We start from the raw sequence: 17,724 nt of genomic DNA on the forward strand, positions 1-17,724 counted from the left end.
ATTCTTTTCTCGGCCATGTTGGCTGAATGTCCTTTAACTACTACACATGGATCTTGAGGATCTGACTGTCTCTACTTCAAGTTTAAACTCTTACTGCTAATAGTAACACTGGAAGAGACTAATTGTCACAAGTTTTGAATTCAAATCAATTCCTGGGAACAAAGCTGATTGTTGGTTTCTTTGCAGCTAGGAAAGGTATTTAGGTTAAGGCATCTTGTGATTGGAGTTTAACTAACAGCCAATGGCACTCATCTGGATACACATTCCTTAATCAGCAGAGGCTACTCAGTCCCTCAAGCCTGCTCTTACATTCTTTAAGAACATACTTTACACATGTACAGCAACTTTAAAGAAAAGTTTTAAACTGCTACTTTAACTCTGAATTCCCCTCTCAGTAAAATTTGATTTCATTGCCTAGCAAGGAACTTTGACCCTACTTTGCTGTTGGTGCACTTGTATTTAAGGCAGAGACAAAGTGTCAGCTTCCCCTCATCTGGCCCAAAAGTTGTAGCTCAACTACCCATTGAGTACAAATACAGAAATCTCTGACCTGACCCAGCTATTTAATGATAGCCTAACCTCAGTGTTTGACTCAGCCAAATTTCTTTTATCTCCCTGATAAAAGGTAGTCCACTTTCACCACTAAACTAGCTCATTGCTGGATAACATCACTAGAAATGTGTAATGCAAGAGTGGTCTTTTTGAATAAATTATTCAAAATTTGAATTTTACAAAAACATTACTCAAGGGTTAGCAAAATAGAAAGTCTGTTTTGCAAACTATACAAAAACAGCCAGCAGTGTACAGCTCCAGCACTGCCTTCCTGTTCTCCCAATGTAATAATGCCCTGAAACAGGGCTGTGGAAGTGTATGGGTAATCTTTGTGCTCATTCTCCCTTAATCACGTGTAGCATTCACAGCTATCAGTTTTCTACATCATCATCTTCATTTTCCATCTCCTTTTGATCATCTACCATTTTCACCTCTTCACTGTCTTCCTCATTCTCTTCTTCCTTACTCTTCTCTTGTTCATCATTCTCTGGCTTTTTATCTTTCTTCTTCTGTTCTGAAGCTTCTTTTTTCCCTTTCTGCTCTCGCTTGTAAACTGGAAAATAACAATCATGAATAGATTAAATTTGGGTATAGAGTAAGCAATTTCCACAATTTTAATAGCATGCAAATCCTTTACGGGAGGGGAAAATAGATCAATTTGACATCTGAATGTTGAAATCAATTTAAAGGCTGAAAACAACGGAGTGATTAAAGGACTAGATACCAAAAGCAAATTGAGATATGGAAACATGTACTTTTGTTTCATGAACATCAATTTCATCACATTCTTACGATAGGCAAGAAACTCTCATTGCCTATTTGCCCACACTTAAGTGGTGCTGTATTAATTGTAGGGAAACCAAGGAAGTCAAGAAATCACAATAATGTAAGCTACGCTCATTGTGTTTAAACCTCAGGCTACCTACAGTGCTGCAAGCAGCTCATTCATATTTTTACACTTGCACCACTTTGCTTCAACCCTGCCATTAGATCTATGGCTCTACAAGAATAGGGTGCCATATTGGGGGAGGGGAGAAACACTTGCCTCATTTGTCATACCAACTGAATTTTGCTTGGGATTTATCTGAAGGACATGGCTGTTTTAAGTTAAGAGATTATTGTTCCACTGATTTATATAAAACTGGTGGGAGCACAAAATTAGGGAACATCGATACAAAAGTCATCAATAAACCCTAGTGTAGAATTCCAGGAAAATGTCCTTATCTATTAAATGGTTAGAATGTGAACACACTAATTGACATTTGCTGAAGAACATCTCAAACATGTACCACATTTTGCAGATCGAAGTATTTACTCTAATTACACCCAAAAGATCTATTTGACAATGCCCACTAATCCTAGGCTCTCCATCAGCAGACTCACTTTCTCACTGTTAACCCTGACCACAGCTTTGCGTATATGGTATAACATTTTGTATACTAGCCTTAGTACACGGAGCCTTTCAGGTAGAAGATGGAACCAGGAATATAATGGTGGAAAGGGACAGTATAATTAGCAGATAGATACTGTTCTCCACAGCTGTAAGCGGGAGTCCCGAAGGGTGTACGGCCTGTCCAGTGGCAGGGTTAAGGACATTGTCTCTGACTGAAGAACTGGAAGAGGGATCCAGTTGTTGTCACCAACAGTGGCAGGACTAAAATGGAGGTTTTGCTTAAAGATTCAACAGTTATGAGCTAAACTAAAAAGTAGAACCTCCAAGGTAATCATCTCTAGATTACTACCTTGAGCCACAGACAAACTGGCATTGAGAAAATAAAGTAGTTAACTGTATGGTTTAAAGATTGTTGTGGGCAGAATAGCTTTCAGTTCATTGGTAACTGGCACCAGTACTGGAGTAGAAAGGAGCTGTTCTGCAGTAATGGACTTCACTTGAACCGTGCTGGACAAGCGGCGTCCTGGCACACCAAGTAACATGGGCTGTAAAGAGGCTTCAATTTAATCGGGCAGTGGAAGGGGGTTTGGGAGAGGGAAAGTTCTAGGCGAGACGATATGGCAGCATTACAGGGCACAATGATACCTAGAGTGGGACAGAGTATACAAACATAGAAAACAGCAATTAATAGGGTTAAATGGTAAAATGGCACAATTAATGGGTCTTTACTTGAATGCACATAGTATTCAAAACAAAATATATGAATTAACTGCACAAATACAGGTTAACAGGCATGATCCTATGGTCAATACAGAGTCATGGTTACAAGGAGTGCAGAATTGGGAACTATATATTCAGGGGTGTGTGATTTTTTTTGAAACAACAGATAGGAAGAAAAGGGAAGTGGGGTGGCATTGGCATGGTTGAAAAGGATAGAATAAATGTGATAGAAAGAGACAATCTTGAACCGAAAAATGTTGAATCAATGTGCGTGTGGAGAAAAGAAAAATGGGAAAGAAGATACTGGTAGTCTATAGTCCCTCTAACAGTAGCTATACAATGGGATAGAATAAATCAGGAGATAATGAGGTGTTGTAACAAAGGCAATACATTAATCATGGGTGTCTTTAATCTTCATATAGATTAGGATACATTGGCAGATAAAGCCATAAGGAAGAATTCAGAACATAGATGGAACAACTTCCTGAAACAATATGTGGTAGATCCAACCAGAGATCAGGCTATTTTGGATCTGTTGTGTAATAAGGCAGATTTAATAAATAATAGAGTAAAAGATCGCCTAGGAAACAGTGACCAGAATTTAGCATTCAACTGGAGAGAGGAGGAAACTTGGGTCAGAAACAGCTGTGCCAAGTTTAAATATCAGCAATTACATGAGAATGAGGACAGAGTTGTTTGGAGTGGACTTAGAAAGGAATTTAGTGGAAAATTCTATTACAGAAACTTGGTTGAGAGAAGGGCAGGTCTGGCGGCTCAATGTTCCAGGCATGATAGAGACAGATGTAAATGAGGTGGGGAAAGTTGCATTACTGATTAAGGAGAATGTCACAGCTGCGTTGAGAGGACATCTTGGATGGCTCATCCAGCAAGGCCATATGGGTAGAACTCAGGAATAAGAAAGGTGTAATCACCATGATAGATTTGTACTATAGGCCTCCCAATAGCCGAAGGATCAGATATGTACGCAGATCATAGAAAGGTTGACTGGGACCCTCCTACTGTCTAGGGATTAGATGGGGTTAAGGTGGTAAAGAAGGCATATAGCAAGCTTGTCTTCAGTCAAATCAGTGAGTATAAAAGTTGGCAAGTCACATTGCAGCTGTATAAAACCTTAGTTAGACCACATTTGGAGAATTGTACGCAGTTCTAGTCATCCGATTACAAGAAGAATGTGGAGGCTTTGGAAAGGGTGCAAAAGAGGTTTACCAGGATGTTGCCTGGATTGAAGTGCATTAGCTATAAGGAGAGATTGTACAAACCTGGATTGTTTTTGCTAGATTGTCAAAGGTAGCTTCTCCTTCAGAGTTTAGGACCAGCGAGCATAATCTCAGAATAAGTAGTCACACATTCAAGATAGATATGAGAAATTTCTTCTCTCAGATGGTAGTGAATCTGTGGAATTCTTTATCGCAGACAGCTGTTGAGCCCCGGTCATGAAGTGTATTCAAGACTGAGATCAGCAGATACTTAAATCAGTGAGAGAATCAAGGGGAAAAGGCAGGAAAGCGGAGTTGAGGATTATCAAATCAGCCATGATCCCATTGAATGGTGGAGCAGAATCAATGAGCTCAATGGTCTACTTGTGCTCCTTAGTCTTAGCCTTCTAAGTAAGGGGCGGCTTTCCATTAGTCTTTTTGTCTGTTTTCTAGATCCGTTCATGATCTCATGAATACCTGCTGTTTCTAGCTTTACACTGTTTGAAAGTGTTTTGATCCAGACTTCTTAAATTCAAAGTGGATGATCTTATATTTGCACACATTAAAATGCATCTGGCACGTTTATCCACTTAAATCTAGTTTTATGCCTCATCTACACTATTTACAATAACACTTATCCTTGAGTCACTGATATTTCTTGTTTCCGACTTAAATTTTTGAGAAATTTCTAATCAGGTTCATTAGAACATAGCCTGACCTTTACAAATCCAAAACCACCAAGGAACTATGGATGCTGAAAATCTGACTAAAACACAAATTGCTTGAGAAACTCAGGTCTATCAGCATCTGTGCAGAAAAAGTAGAGTTAACATTTCAGGTCCAGTTAACTCTGCTTTCTCTTCATAGATCTTTACAAATCTGTGCTGGTTCCTTCTTATCAACTGAAATTATCAAAATGTTCAGATACTTCATTATTAATTAGATTCCATCAATTTTCTGACAGTTGTTAGACTAACTGGCATTAAATTTCATTTGTGGGGGGACCAAAGAGTCAGCCCCACAAAAGGATTGGAAAGAAATGGTGAGGAGTTGCTCTTTCAAAAACTGGTTGCTTTCTTCTTGTGCTTGCTGGTGACCGGAAGGATTGGTAAAAATCAGTCTGTGATCGGAAGACTAAGGTGAGTGGCAGTGATCAGCAAGATGAAGAAAGCAGGAGAGGAGACTATCAGGCAGGTGAGAAAGGCCAGAGACCAAGGGCCTGGGGGAACTGAAGCTTCGAAGTGGAGAGATGAACTGCAAGGGTGTGTGTGTAGGGTGACTGGGGTAGAAAGAGCAAGGGACTGCAAAGGGGATGGGGAGAGGGTTAGAAATGAGATGGTGGGGCAGAAGAGAGTTTTAGAAACACAGAATGGCAGAGAATCTCAGCAGGTTTGGCATTTGGAGGAGAGAGGAACAGAGTTAGCATTTCAAGCCCAATTGACTTTGTCAGAATTTTTCAGTTCTCAGGCGAGTGGAGACACAGGCTGGAATGTGGGAAGGTTGGACAGATGAATCAGCACCCTCCACAAGCCTTTTTAAATGCACATGTATGAATTTTAGCGGTCCAAAGTGCACGTGCTGGTGTCAGCAAACACAACCTTATAAAATAGTATAAAAGATCATTGAAACATTGTGTTGTTGAAGAAGTCTTCCGGTTTACCAGTAGAGATTCTCTTCCCACTGGTGTAAAATGAAGACTGCTTGGCATTGATGTTAGAACAAAAAACTAAGTTGAGAGGTGATTTAAACTACTCCACAACACCAGGATTTATGGGGAATTGTGAGAGCAAATTGACCACTGCCCCCTGTTTTTGGAACTGTACTTAGGCTGTATAGTACCTATTCACTTGTACTGTGCACCACTTTTCATTTCATATTAAAATATGTCTCATATCGTAAAAAAAATCAGTTTTAGCATTAAAAAACTAAACCAGATTTTTGAATTACTGTTGACACCCAGTCCCTATTTAGGTGTGTAAAATGGTGACATCTACAAATGTATGTTAATTAAATGTCAATACAACTAGTTCAATGGTCTAAACAGTGCATCATAGATTCCTCACCTTCCAATGCATCTTTCAGTGGGGTTATAAAGCGATCAAACTCCATCTCTTCCATTGCCGCAAGCACATCAGAGGCACTCAGTGTTTTCCTCTTGCTCTTCATTGCAAAGTTATTCGCGCTGGGAAGATACAGACTTTAATGCACCTCTTTATATTTACATTCAATACAGCTCTTAACGCATTATCCCATAAACTTCAATCAACTTCTAGGAGCATTTACAGCACTCTTGCAACATTAGATAGACCTCAGAACTAACATAATGCTCCCAATATAAGTACTAGACAGACTATAAACACTTTTTCAACTTTCAACAAAACCCTTATACTCAGGCACCTGAGTGCATCCATGCTTTAGCTATTCAAAAATGAACTAGTGCACATACATTGACAGCTTCTCTTCCCTCCTCTATAACATCTCCAGAATAATGTTTTTCATTCACAGAATGTGAGCATCACTGGTAAAGATTGCACTGATTGCCCATCACTGACTGTTCTTTTTGAGGAAGTGGTAGTGAGCTGGCTTCTTGCATACAATTAAAGTCTTGTCTGCCCTCTGAAATAGCCTAGCAAGTAAGAGTCAATTACATCGTTGTGGGTATGGAGTATCACATAGACCTCGATGGCAGATTTCCTTCCCAAATAAAAGGACATTTTGAACTAGATGGGTTTCTTGATAATTCAACAGTTTTTCAGTCACGACTACTGGGACTTCAAGGGTCTAGGCCCGAAACATCAGCTTTCCTGCTCCTCTGATGCTGCTTGGCCTGCTGTGTTCATCCAGCTCTACACCTTGTTATCTCAGAATACTCCAGATGTGGCCAAACCAGGGTCTTATAAAGCTGGAGCATAACTTCACGGCTCTTGAACTCAATCCCTCTATTAATGAAAGCTAACACACCATACACCTTCTTAGCAACTCCATCCACCTGGGTGGCAGCTTTCAGGGAACTGTGGACATGAAGCCAGAGATCCCTCTGCTCCTCCACACTGCCAAGAATCTTTCTGTTAACCCTGTATTCTGCTTTCAAATTTGTCCTTCCAAAATGAATCACCTCACACTTTTCAGGATTAAACTCCATCTGCCACTTCTCAGCCCAGCTCTGCATCCTATCAATGTCCCTTTGTAACCTAGAACAGTCCTCCGAACTATCCACAACTCGACCCACCTTATCATCTGCGAACTTACTAATCCACCCTTCCACTCCTACATCCAAATCATTTACAAAAATCACAAATAGAAGAGGACCCAGAACAGATCCTTATGGTACACCATCGTAACTGAGCACCATGTTGAATATTTTCCGTCCACTACCACCCTTTGTCTTCTAAGGGTCAGCCAATTCTGAATCTAATCTGCCACATTTCCCCCATCCCATGCCTCCTTACTTTCTGCATGAGCCTACCAAGGGGAACCTTATCAAACGCCTTACTTAAATCCATGTATACCACATCCACTGCTCTACCTTCATCCACGTTTGGTCACCTCTTCAAAAGAATTCAATAAGGTTTGTGAGGCATGATCTACTTCTCACAAATCCTTGCCGACTATCACGAATCAAACTGTGCCTATCCAAGTGATCATAAATCCTATCTCTCAGAGCCCTTTCCAATAAAATTGCCCACCACTGAAGCAATACAAACTGGCCTGTAATTTCCAGGGTTATCCCTATTCCCTTTTTTGAACAAGGAAATGACGCTTGCCTCTCTCCAATCTTCCAGCACTATACCCGTGGACAGTGAGGATGAAAAGATCATCGCCAAAGGCCCTGTGATCTCTTCCCTCACTTCCCATAGAATCCTTGGATAAATCCCATCAGGCCTGGGGGGCTTACCTATCTTCAACTTCCTCAAAATTCCTAGTACATCTTCCTTACTAACATCCACTTCCTCTAACCTACCAGCCTGTTTCACACTGTCCTCCGCTACAATTAGGTCCCTCTCAGTTGTGAATACCGAAGAAAAGTATTCATTAAGGACCTCTCCTATCTGTTTAGGCTCCGTACACAAATTCCCTTTACAATCCTTAATCGGCCCTACCCTTTCTCTGGTCATTCTCTTTTTCCTCACGTACGTGTAAAAAGCCTTGGGGTTTTCCTTGATCCTAGCTGTCAAGGTCTTCTCATACCCCCTTACAGCTCTCCTAAGCCCTTTCTTCAGCTCCTTCCTGGCTAATTTGTATCCCTCTGGAGACTTTTCTGATCCTTGTTTCCTAAACCTTACATAAGCATCCTTCTTCCTCTTGAGCTGAATTTTTAAACCAGATCTTATCCATTTTCAAGATTGATTACTTTCACTTTCATAACGCTTCCCATCTCTAACCCAAATCAGCCTCTCTCATGATTAACATAAATTTGTCACATCAGACCCTTGTGCTGGCCTCACATTCCATTAATGTAACTTGTACACAATTTTGTTGTCAAGTACAAAGAGTTTTTGCAACTCCATAACATGTTTACATAACATTTACTTATTTACACATAACCTCACATCTCTGTTGTATCTTCCAGCCCTTCCTGAACAGTGCATTCCTCAGACTCTAACATTTTGTGCAGCCCCTTTCTCCAACTCCATCGCAAGTACAACTTCAGCTGTCTACTTTGGAACTTACTTGTAAAACTTTCTGCTCTTGAAACTCTTTGCTCTTTGATAAATTTCCTCAGAATTTTTAGGTCATTTATTTAAATTTCACCCATCCTGGTCTGGTAATTATGAATATATTTCATTGATTTTGAGAGGCAAGGTGGGGATGGGAGGGTGAAAAAGTTTAAAGAGGCTATTTATGAAAGAAGGAGCCTTGAGTTATCATAGACCTGATCTGAGAGTAATATGTACTTTTGACCGAGAACAGTGAGGCATACTTAATGCAACCGAGCCAGAAGGGGTAGAAGTTGGGAACAGTACGAGGGAACATCATGGATGTGGGCCATTGAATGACTTTGAACAAACACTGCTTGCTCACAAGCCCCCGCATCCCTAATCCTAAAACTTTTTTGATGAATGAAAAGCAAAATATTGCACATTTGGTAAATCCGTACCAAAGACAGCAAACACTCAAATCAATGAGAGTAGGTCAGACTCCAAACAATCAAAAGACTTGTCAGTCAAGGTTTTGGATGTTGAACCATTTATTGAAACTGAAAAGAAATAGATGAACTGCATTTAAGAAACAGAACATGGGGAAGGGTAAAGAAAAGCATCCATCCCCACGATGACAATGCATATAGGAAACATAACTGAATGCCTTGTAAAGTGCTTAGTTGCAGAACAGAAAGTGGTTAACAGGCAGATGTGGTATGTGCAGGAAGCAAAATGATGTGAAAATATTTTGGCCCAGATTTTCTGATGACTTGATAATTGTAGACAGGAGCTACATATAGGGACCCCACGAAATCCCAATAGTAGCAGGCTCCAAAGGAATTGTCTGGGAAATTGAAGATTCCACTGGGCAATTCCCCTCTGCCTTGAACCATCCAAAAGTATCCATTTAAAAATCAGAGAATTTAGAGTGTTCTGCTTCAGTTCAGTAACTAGTTACTGAGGAAATGTTGAACTGTGGAATACCTCGTCTAACTCCAGTCTAACTATTCAACTTACGCATCTTACCTCACACTCTCCCAGACCCTGACCTGACACCCCCTGGGAATTCACATAACCTCTAACATTGCACCACTCCCCCCACCAACCACAGACCTTGCCATGAGGCCCTCAATGCCTAGGATTCAACAGGTACCACCACCTCCACACCCTTCCAGTCCTGACATCCCTTCTCTGCTGCCAGATCTGATCCCACCTCTACCTCACTCTGGACTTGCCCTCAATTCACACCACCACCATGGTAGCTTGGTCTTTAAACTATTCAAGGCTAAGTTAAATAGAGTTTTGATAAACACAGGAATCAAGGGCTATAGGGTATACCCAGCAAAGTATGGGGGAGGCGATGGCCTAGTGGTATCATCGCTGGACTGTTAATCCAGAGACCCAGATAACATTCTGGGGACCCGGGTTCGAATCCCATCAATGCAGATGGTGGAATTTGAATTCATAAAATATCTGGAATTAGGAATCTAATGATGACCCTGAATCCATTGCTGAATATCAGATAAACCCATCTGGTTCACTAATGTCCTTGAGGAAAGGAAACTACCATCCTTACCTGGTCTGGCCTACATGTGACTCCAGAACCACAGCAATGTGGTTGACCATAAGCTGGCCTCTGGGCAAATAGGCATGGGCAATAAATGCTGCCTAGCCCTCGATGCCCTCATCCCATTAATAAATAAAGGAAAAAAAAAAGTAGCAATGAGACCACAATTGGATCAGCCATGATCTTACCAAATAACAAAACAGGCTCAAACAGCTTATTCCCGCTCCTCATTTTTATGTTTGCTTAACTTTCCCTCGTGACCGAGACTTGGGACCAAGTCTATTTCTTTATTTCTACTTCTTATCAAAAAGGCAAAAAAAAATTCATGAATTACCTCTGCTACTTAACACTTTGACAAGAATTTTTATTAATTACTTATTTATCAATATATTGGTCTATAACTTTCAGAAATCAAGAAAGTTATGTTTACAGTTATAGCAAACTGGCAATACCCGTGAAATTTGGTCACTAGTACCGTCCAAATCAGAGAAAATTGAAATGCAGACCCTATGTGAAAAGGTTGGATAAGCCTGGGCATTATACTAATGCTAGTTCTTTTATTCATCAAGCAGAGTCCCGCATTTCAAAGTCTTGGAAAAAAACTTTGCCATTATAGTAAACATTAGAATTCTGGAAAACTGGCCATTTTAATGCTCACATAGAATTTCTTACCATGAAGTTGCATAAAGAACAAAGACACTTGCTGCTCGGGATATTGCACTGCGGGCTTCCTTTGAGACGTTCACTCCATCTGGAAGCTAAGAGAATAAATGGATTCATCCAATTGCATGCTTTCAGGTATAGGGACAACCTAGCTTTTGGGCATTAGTAATTTCCAAACAGAACATTATTTGTTATTCACATAGCCAACATGTTGCAATAGCCTATATTTAACTTTAAGGAATTTACTATGTTTTAACTGGGGCATTAACAATGAAGTGTGTGTTCTGGGACTTGATCATCCTCCGATAACCAATTTCAAATCGTATGTGACATCATAAAAGCAATGTAGAGTGTGTCCTCGTATTGGTTATTCACGTCACTTCTCCAGATAACAAATGCTGCATTTATTCAAATTATCCTTACTAACAGAAACAGTTCTGAAGAAGGGTCACTTGTCTCAAAACATTAACTCTGCTTTCTCTCTATAGATGCTTACAGACCTACTGAGTTTCTCCAGTAATTTGTTTTTGTTTCAGATTTCCAGCATCCATTCATTGTTTTAACTTCAAATAGCAAAATTCTGTGAAGAAAAATACTTCATTTTATAGTAACTAGTGAATAACTAAGCAGTGAGAATTTCTTTTTAATTAGGAAAATTAATTATCTATTTATCAGATGTTAGTTGCATAAGGCATAAAAGTACAGTTCACAATCTAGTAGAGTAAACCGCGCAAAATCTGTGATTACAGATGCTTGTCTAATTCATGCTCACCGCTTCTTTAATAATCCTAGTAATGACTGCATTTGGTAGATTCAAGTCTTCTGGTCTCTCAGCCATCTTTCTCACGTAAACTACAAATACATAAACGATTCAGTTAGATGCGTTAAAGTCCAGGGCAGCCGAGACATTCCTCTCAACTCCAAAACTACCATAAAACTACTGGCCAAGATGTAATACCTTGGACAAACATCTCAGGAATATGGAAACCTTTGGATGCAAGGTAACATAAGCAATACATTTTTAACTGTTTGGGCATTTTGGTAATTTATTGACATCCCCACATCACCAGATGGTCTCAGGTATAAGTTCACCACGTATCACTGAGGATACATTTAAATACAGAAGATTCCAGACTAGGATGGATCTACTGCATGAAAACGCCATATTCAGAAGGATTTTGCAGTGGGGATACCGTACTGGGATAAACTTATCATGGGTCTACCTCTGAACTGAGGTGTTTTCACTAGGGGTCAGATCTGTTACAAATTTGAAACACCGGTTGCTGTACACGTGGACAAGATGTCAAAGGGCTGCCAACATACTTGTACAGTCTTTTGCAAATCCAAAAATCATTTGGGAGATGAGAATTAAAAAAAAACAAAAATACAAAAGAAGTCAGCTAATTGCATTTTCTTATTTAAAGGACAATTAAATATACATTAGCAGCTAGTTTTGAATTGTCAAAATAATTGTGACGTGTGACCCAAAAATCAAATGTTAAAAAGAAAATCAATTTTTGCTGTCTGCTTACAACCAATGTTCTACTGTATAGACTGAATCAGGCCTCTACTTCAGCACCTTTACTGCAGTATGCACAGCACACTGAAGATTGTCTTAATGAACCATTAAACTGAGGATCCATCTGCCTGTGCACACACACACAAGATCCCTGGCACTGTTCAAGGAAGAGCAGGGGAGACAGTCAACTTTCCTCAGTAAACATCACTGGAGAAAAAATTAACTGCTCGCGTTGCTTTTTGTCAGTCCCAGTCAGGCCCAAATTAGCTGTTGACCTATATGTACTTCAAAAATAATTGATGCACTGAGAAATACTTTGGGATAGCCCAAGGAAATGAAAGGACAACAAAAATATAAACACTGCTCAATCTAATTAAGTTTATACACCTCACTTGCATGTCTCTTCATCCACTATCCAATCTAATGATCAATATTGATTTAGATTTTATCTAAGCCACTAACTCTGAAAGTGAATTCCACGTACCCACAATAGAGTGTACAAGATGTTTCTTCTGATCTATTATTTATATTACCTGATTCACATGAATCTCCATGCTCACTCAAAGCCTCAACAGTAGTTACAATATTTGCAGCCCAACACTGTGTAGGAACTTTACATTGGATCTTCATTAACTTTTGTAGTGATTTTACATTGAAAAGCTGGCCCCAACAAAAACAAGGCAAATATTTATTTAACAGTCTACACAATCTCCAAACATTCCAAAGTGCTTTTCAGACAAAGAAATGCAGCCATCACAGAAGCCAATTTGTGCACAGCAAGCTCCCACAAACACCAATGGGATAAATAACCAGAGATGCTGGTACAGAGATAAATATTGAGCAGGACATCAAGGATAGACCCTATTCTCTGTACTGAAAAACTGTGGCATTGAACATTACAGATGAAAGATACTGTAATCCAAAATCGCCCCTCCGAAAGTGTGTCACTGTTCCTCTGGGCTGCTAAACAACCGTGCAACGACCATCTAGTGTTACCGCGCTCCCTCAGCGCCGACCCTCCGACTGTGCCGCGCTCCCTCAGCGCCGACCCTCCGACTGTGCCGCGCTCCCTCAGCACTGACCCTCCGACAGTACGGCCCTCCCTCAGGTGGTCAGTTGCCCGGCTCTGCAGACGGTCTAACCCCGTGCCCTGACTGAAGTGAACCGTCCACAGCCCGCCGCCATGACACTGAGCAGCTCATTAGAATAACGGCCACCCGCGCTCTCACCCACCAGCAAAACCGTCCGCAGCCTCCCACAATCTTTCACCCCTGACCCCCTCCGGAACGCCTGATTGGACGGCTGCTGTGGCACGTGACCGCTACCCGCATCATCTTCCCGCGCTTGGTTACCGAAGGCTGCGGCCTCCAGCGACAGGCGCCGCCTTAAGGCGCTGGAGGAATTTCACCGGTGATGCTTTTCAAGATCTTCCAGAGTCGTTGGTAAGAAAAGTGGTCCCGAAAACAGTGTTCTCTCCCAAACTAACATAGCCGGTATTAAGACGCTGATCGCTCAAAACTAGCACTGCTGGGCAGGACATATTCATATGGTCATGAACACGGGCCCCAACCCAAAGTACTATTAATATTTTTAGCTCATAATTCCAAAGTGGATTTTAAAAGAGAGGTAAAAGGAATTCATACGGCCATAAGTAGCTGCAGATGTAAATTAATTGACTGTCTGGAGAGAGGGATAGCCATGGAATGTCGCACTTAAACATGGAAAGGGAACCTTAACCTTTTTCATGGAGAACGAGACATGTTAAAATGGACTGAACTGTCTTTTGACTGTAAAGGTAATGAGGGGCTGATGACCCCTGCTCAACACCAAGCCCTCCGTTCTTTCCGCCATCCCCCGCCCACTCCCTTTGTTATGGCTGATATCCCAAACTTCAGACATAGGATCATCGCGTTTTATGTTTCTTGCTCTTGAAGAATACGCAAAGACAGGGATTAAAAAGCCTGTCCATTCTGCCAGAATGCGCTCCAGAGGACTTAGGTTCTTGTGTGCCAGTGGGCTAAAGTGTACGAAGCTGGAATTGAATGTCGGTGCTTTGAAGGACACAATCATTGTCTAGTTTAATCATTGTAGGTAAAGGGAGCCTCTTAATCTGAGTGCTCATTACCAGCAGCTGGGTAGCCAGAGAAAAGTTCGAAAAGACAACAAAAGGACTCTCTCACCCTGAATGTCGTCATTCATCCACAATCAAAAGGAATCAGAAATACAGGATTTTAATCAATATGCAAATGTAAGACTTGAAACCAACTATTCAACTTCCAATGTCAGTGCTGCCAATAAACCCCACTGTCACAGCCATATTATTCAACTTTTTGGGAACAATTCAGAGACAGATCTGAATACAGTAAACTTTTTTTATTAAGCAGCACCTATGGGACCAGGAGTATGCTGATTAATCAAATATTCCAGTTGATCAAGAGGTTCACCTAATCAGTGTAAAAACACACACTAAGTGATAGAAATGTAATGTCGGGTGTCAATGTTATCAGTATTTACAGCATTAATCACTTAACTAATAATGCAACTTTGCCTTAAATAAAACTTACCAGCAGAGAGCCTTCTCACTTGCCCCATTAAGTGTCTACTCAGACATTGTGAGGATCACGATAATACAGTAAATTTCAGGTATGTAATTTTTGCCGTTTTATCAAGTGTGCTGGTTTGTAAGATGCCAGTTAATACAAAGTTTGCTGTATCTGCTTTTTAAAATTTTTATCTTTTAGATCTCACTTTTTTTCTAACCTGTGTGCTGTGTTACTAATTCTTCTTATGTATTGTAATTATTAAATTCATTCTTTGTTCGCACAGTTAAATTGATTGCTTTGAAAACACAAGTTCATTTGGGTCTGGGAGAAAGGCACCTACAAGAGAGAAGATTTGCTTTTAAATTAAACATGTTGAAACCAACATGGCTTGGGTGAATAAAAAAGGAAAAGGCAGTTAATTTTCCCCTCTCTGCTTCCACTTCACCTAGGGGCTTAACAACTTGTACAACCTGTCTGGAACCATAACAAGTTGGGGAATCTTGCCCAGGATCCAGGCATAACAATATGTCTAACACCAGACTCCTGAAATGACTTTTCTACTTGGAACTCAGTCCCTGGTGTAGAAAATTTGAGCGGTTACCTAATTGACAATGAAATAGTGGTCAGAAATACAATAATATTAATTGTCATAGTGATGGGATCTTTTATTGCCAAATGAGAGGAATGTAGAGTTTAGTTTTAACTTCTCCTCGGAAAGATGCCATTTCTGACATCAAAACTTGAAAGTGTATTCAAAACCTGAAGGCAGAGTTTTAATTATTGTGTATTTTAATGATTGCAGAGTGATCAGATGTGGTGACGTGATCTCCCAAGAAATAGGTGTTTTGCCAATTTGCCCATTTTCCAATATTTTAGAATCTACAAAGGACTTACCTATTGCAATGCTTTAATCTGAAGAGTAAGGGAGTTCTGTTCAAATTTACTGAAAATATCTCGTCATTTTCAAATTGATTTGATTTATCTTAAAATATTGAAACTTTTGTTCCTCTTCAGAGCAAACCATTTAATGTGGACATTTTTAAAAAAGAAATCCCCATTGGCAAGATAGGGACTTTGCCCTTTCTTACCAATTACCTACTACCAATGTTGTTCTCTTTGTTCCCTGCTACAAACTAAATTTTTTGACTGACATTGTAATATCACCCAAACCTGACCCTGTGTCAGTTCTGCTGCTGTGGTCACACTCATCCGTGCCTTTATTACCTCTCCTGGCCAGCCTTCCACAAAGCCTTGGTCCTTCGACGCTCCACATAACATTGTGCTCATCCAAATCGCTGTTGCCTATACCTTAACGCACCAAGTCTGCTGGTGCTTTTAGTACAGTCTATATAGGTGAAGCTGGATTTTCTGCAATGATATCAATGAAAGTTGAGCCAGGATGAACGTTAACCGTGACAGTTACAAGTTCTTGCAATAACTGCATAGTCCACTGCATTGTTGCTCAAAGCCATCATGTTAAGGAAGCACAATTAAAATGATATGCATGTTTATTTATATAACAATTTTTTACAATCAAAAGTAATTGTGTTAAGGCGAACTGTGAAATTTTCATAACAGGGAAGCAAAAAGATTGAAATCCTATGTTCTGGGAAAGGCAATTCCTCTCTTCTTCCCTCGGCAGTGATCCCAGTGCCACACTGACATCATTGACTTTTTAGTTGACCTTGACATACCTTAGCAAGCTGTTTGGTTGTATCAAAGAGTAGTTCAAGGAATAGGCTCAGAGCCTTGTTCTCAACAGTAACTGGGATTGGCAATTACTGCCTGGCATACCAGTGATGCACACATCCTGAGAATTCACTTAAAGATGTAAAAATGTGACATGGATGCATTTAGCCTTTTCTACTCAGCAGCTGAGATGCTGAAATATTGCAGTAAGAGACAGAATAAAGGTAGATCAATAAATACAGATTAACAGCAGATAATGTACAGATAATTTAACATCAAAGCAATGAAGAATCAGTGGAGACTGAGGAATAGAAAAGAGAAACCACAAAGAGAAAACATTAAGCAATATATATGTAATATTAGATGATATTTGTTCCCACAGTGACAGTAGACCAATATAGGCAGAGAAAAAAAAAAATCCCATAAGGAAAAGCAGACAAGCAAGCAAAGGGGAAACTACATTGTAGACAGAAGCAGTGATCGTGATGCAGATATAACTGCTATTTGAAATATTTTTCTGGTCCAGAAGGGATGCTTTCCTGGAGTTGGAATCAAGGCACACAGCTGCGACTATGATCAATGTCTGAGTGAAATGCTTCTGACGTGGGAAAACCTGAAGTAGACAATGGATAGCAAAAATGTTTCATTCTTCAGTATTAATATGGTCCATTTTGATCAACATGACAATTCACCAGTAAGTTTACAGTGTTCCAAATCATGAATATCACCAGTATCTCAAAAGTCAACGTGTCTGATATCATTAAATTGTAAGCGGAAAGGAGAGAAAAGAAGTAGTTTTAACTGATAATTTTCCATGCATCCCTGATGTTAAATCTCTTCTCCTCTTTGATCCATCTCTGTAACATGTGAGGATATGCCTTCGTTGGGAGCTGCAGAATCTTGTTCAACTCTCAAGATTATGTCAGTGCTATTCTCATGATCCTCAGACCCTTTGAGATTTCTGTGTTCCAGGTTCAGGACTTTACTTTCATTGGCAGTACTGAGATCTTCCTGTCCATTTCTTCCAGTAACTTGATTGAATTCATCACCAGACTGTATCAGTTCTGCAGTCAGAGATCCCATTTCTGTGATAGTACTGGGAGTATCCTGGTAACTTCTTTCAGCAACTGAAAGGCTGCTTTCAGAGAGTATCTGTCCCACTATTGGTGACTCCATTTCAGGGGCAATACTGGGAGTACCCTGGTAACTTCTTTCAGTAAT

At 40.2% G+C, this 17,724-nt stretch overlaps 1 protein-coding gene across 2 annotated transcripts; it reads right to left on the reverse strand.

Moving 5' to 3' along the window:
* Positions 1-696: 696 nt before the first annotated feature.
* On the reverse strand, positions 697-13,567 carry pole3 (polymerase (DNA directed), epsilon 3 (p17 subunit)). Of its 2 annotated transcripts, none has more exons than XM_020514755.2 (5): positions 13,505-13,567; positions 11,525-11,604; positions 10,762-10,847; positions 5,946-6,064; positions 697-1,105 (listed from the first exon to the last, which is right to left on the reverse strand). In XM_020514755.2, exons 2-5 carry the CDS (start codon positions 11,588-11,590, stop codon positions 924-926), a joined length of 453 nt encoding a protein of 150 aa, XP_020370344.1. In that variant the 5' UTR covers positions 11,591-11,604; positions 13,505-13,567; the 3' UTR covers positions 697-923. The 2 variants fall into 2 exon arrangements, with proteins under 2 accessions (XP_020370344.1, XP_020370343.1); XM_020514754.2 differs by having other exon boundaries at positions 13,354-13,505.
* Positions 13,568-17,724: the final 4,157 nt, after the last annotated feature.

The sequence above is a fragment of the Rhincodon typus genome, chromosome 28 (genome assembly GCF_021869965.1).
Source record: "Rhincodon typus isolate 14 chromosome 28, sRhiTyp1.1, whole genome shotgun sequence".
Taxonomy (NCBI): Eukaryota; Metazoa; Chordata; class Chondrichthyes; order Orectolobiformes; family Rhincodontidae; genus Rhincodon; species Rhincodon typus.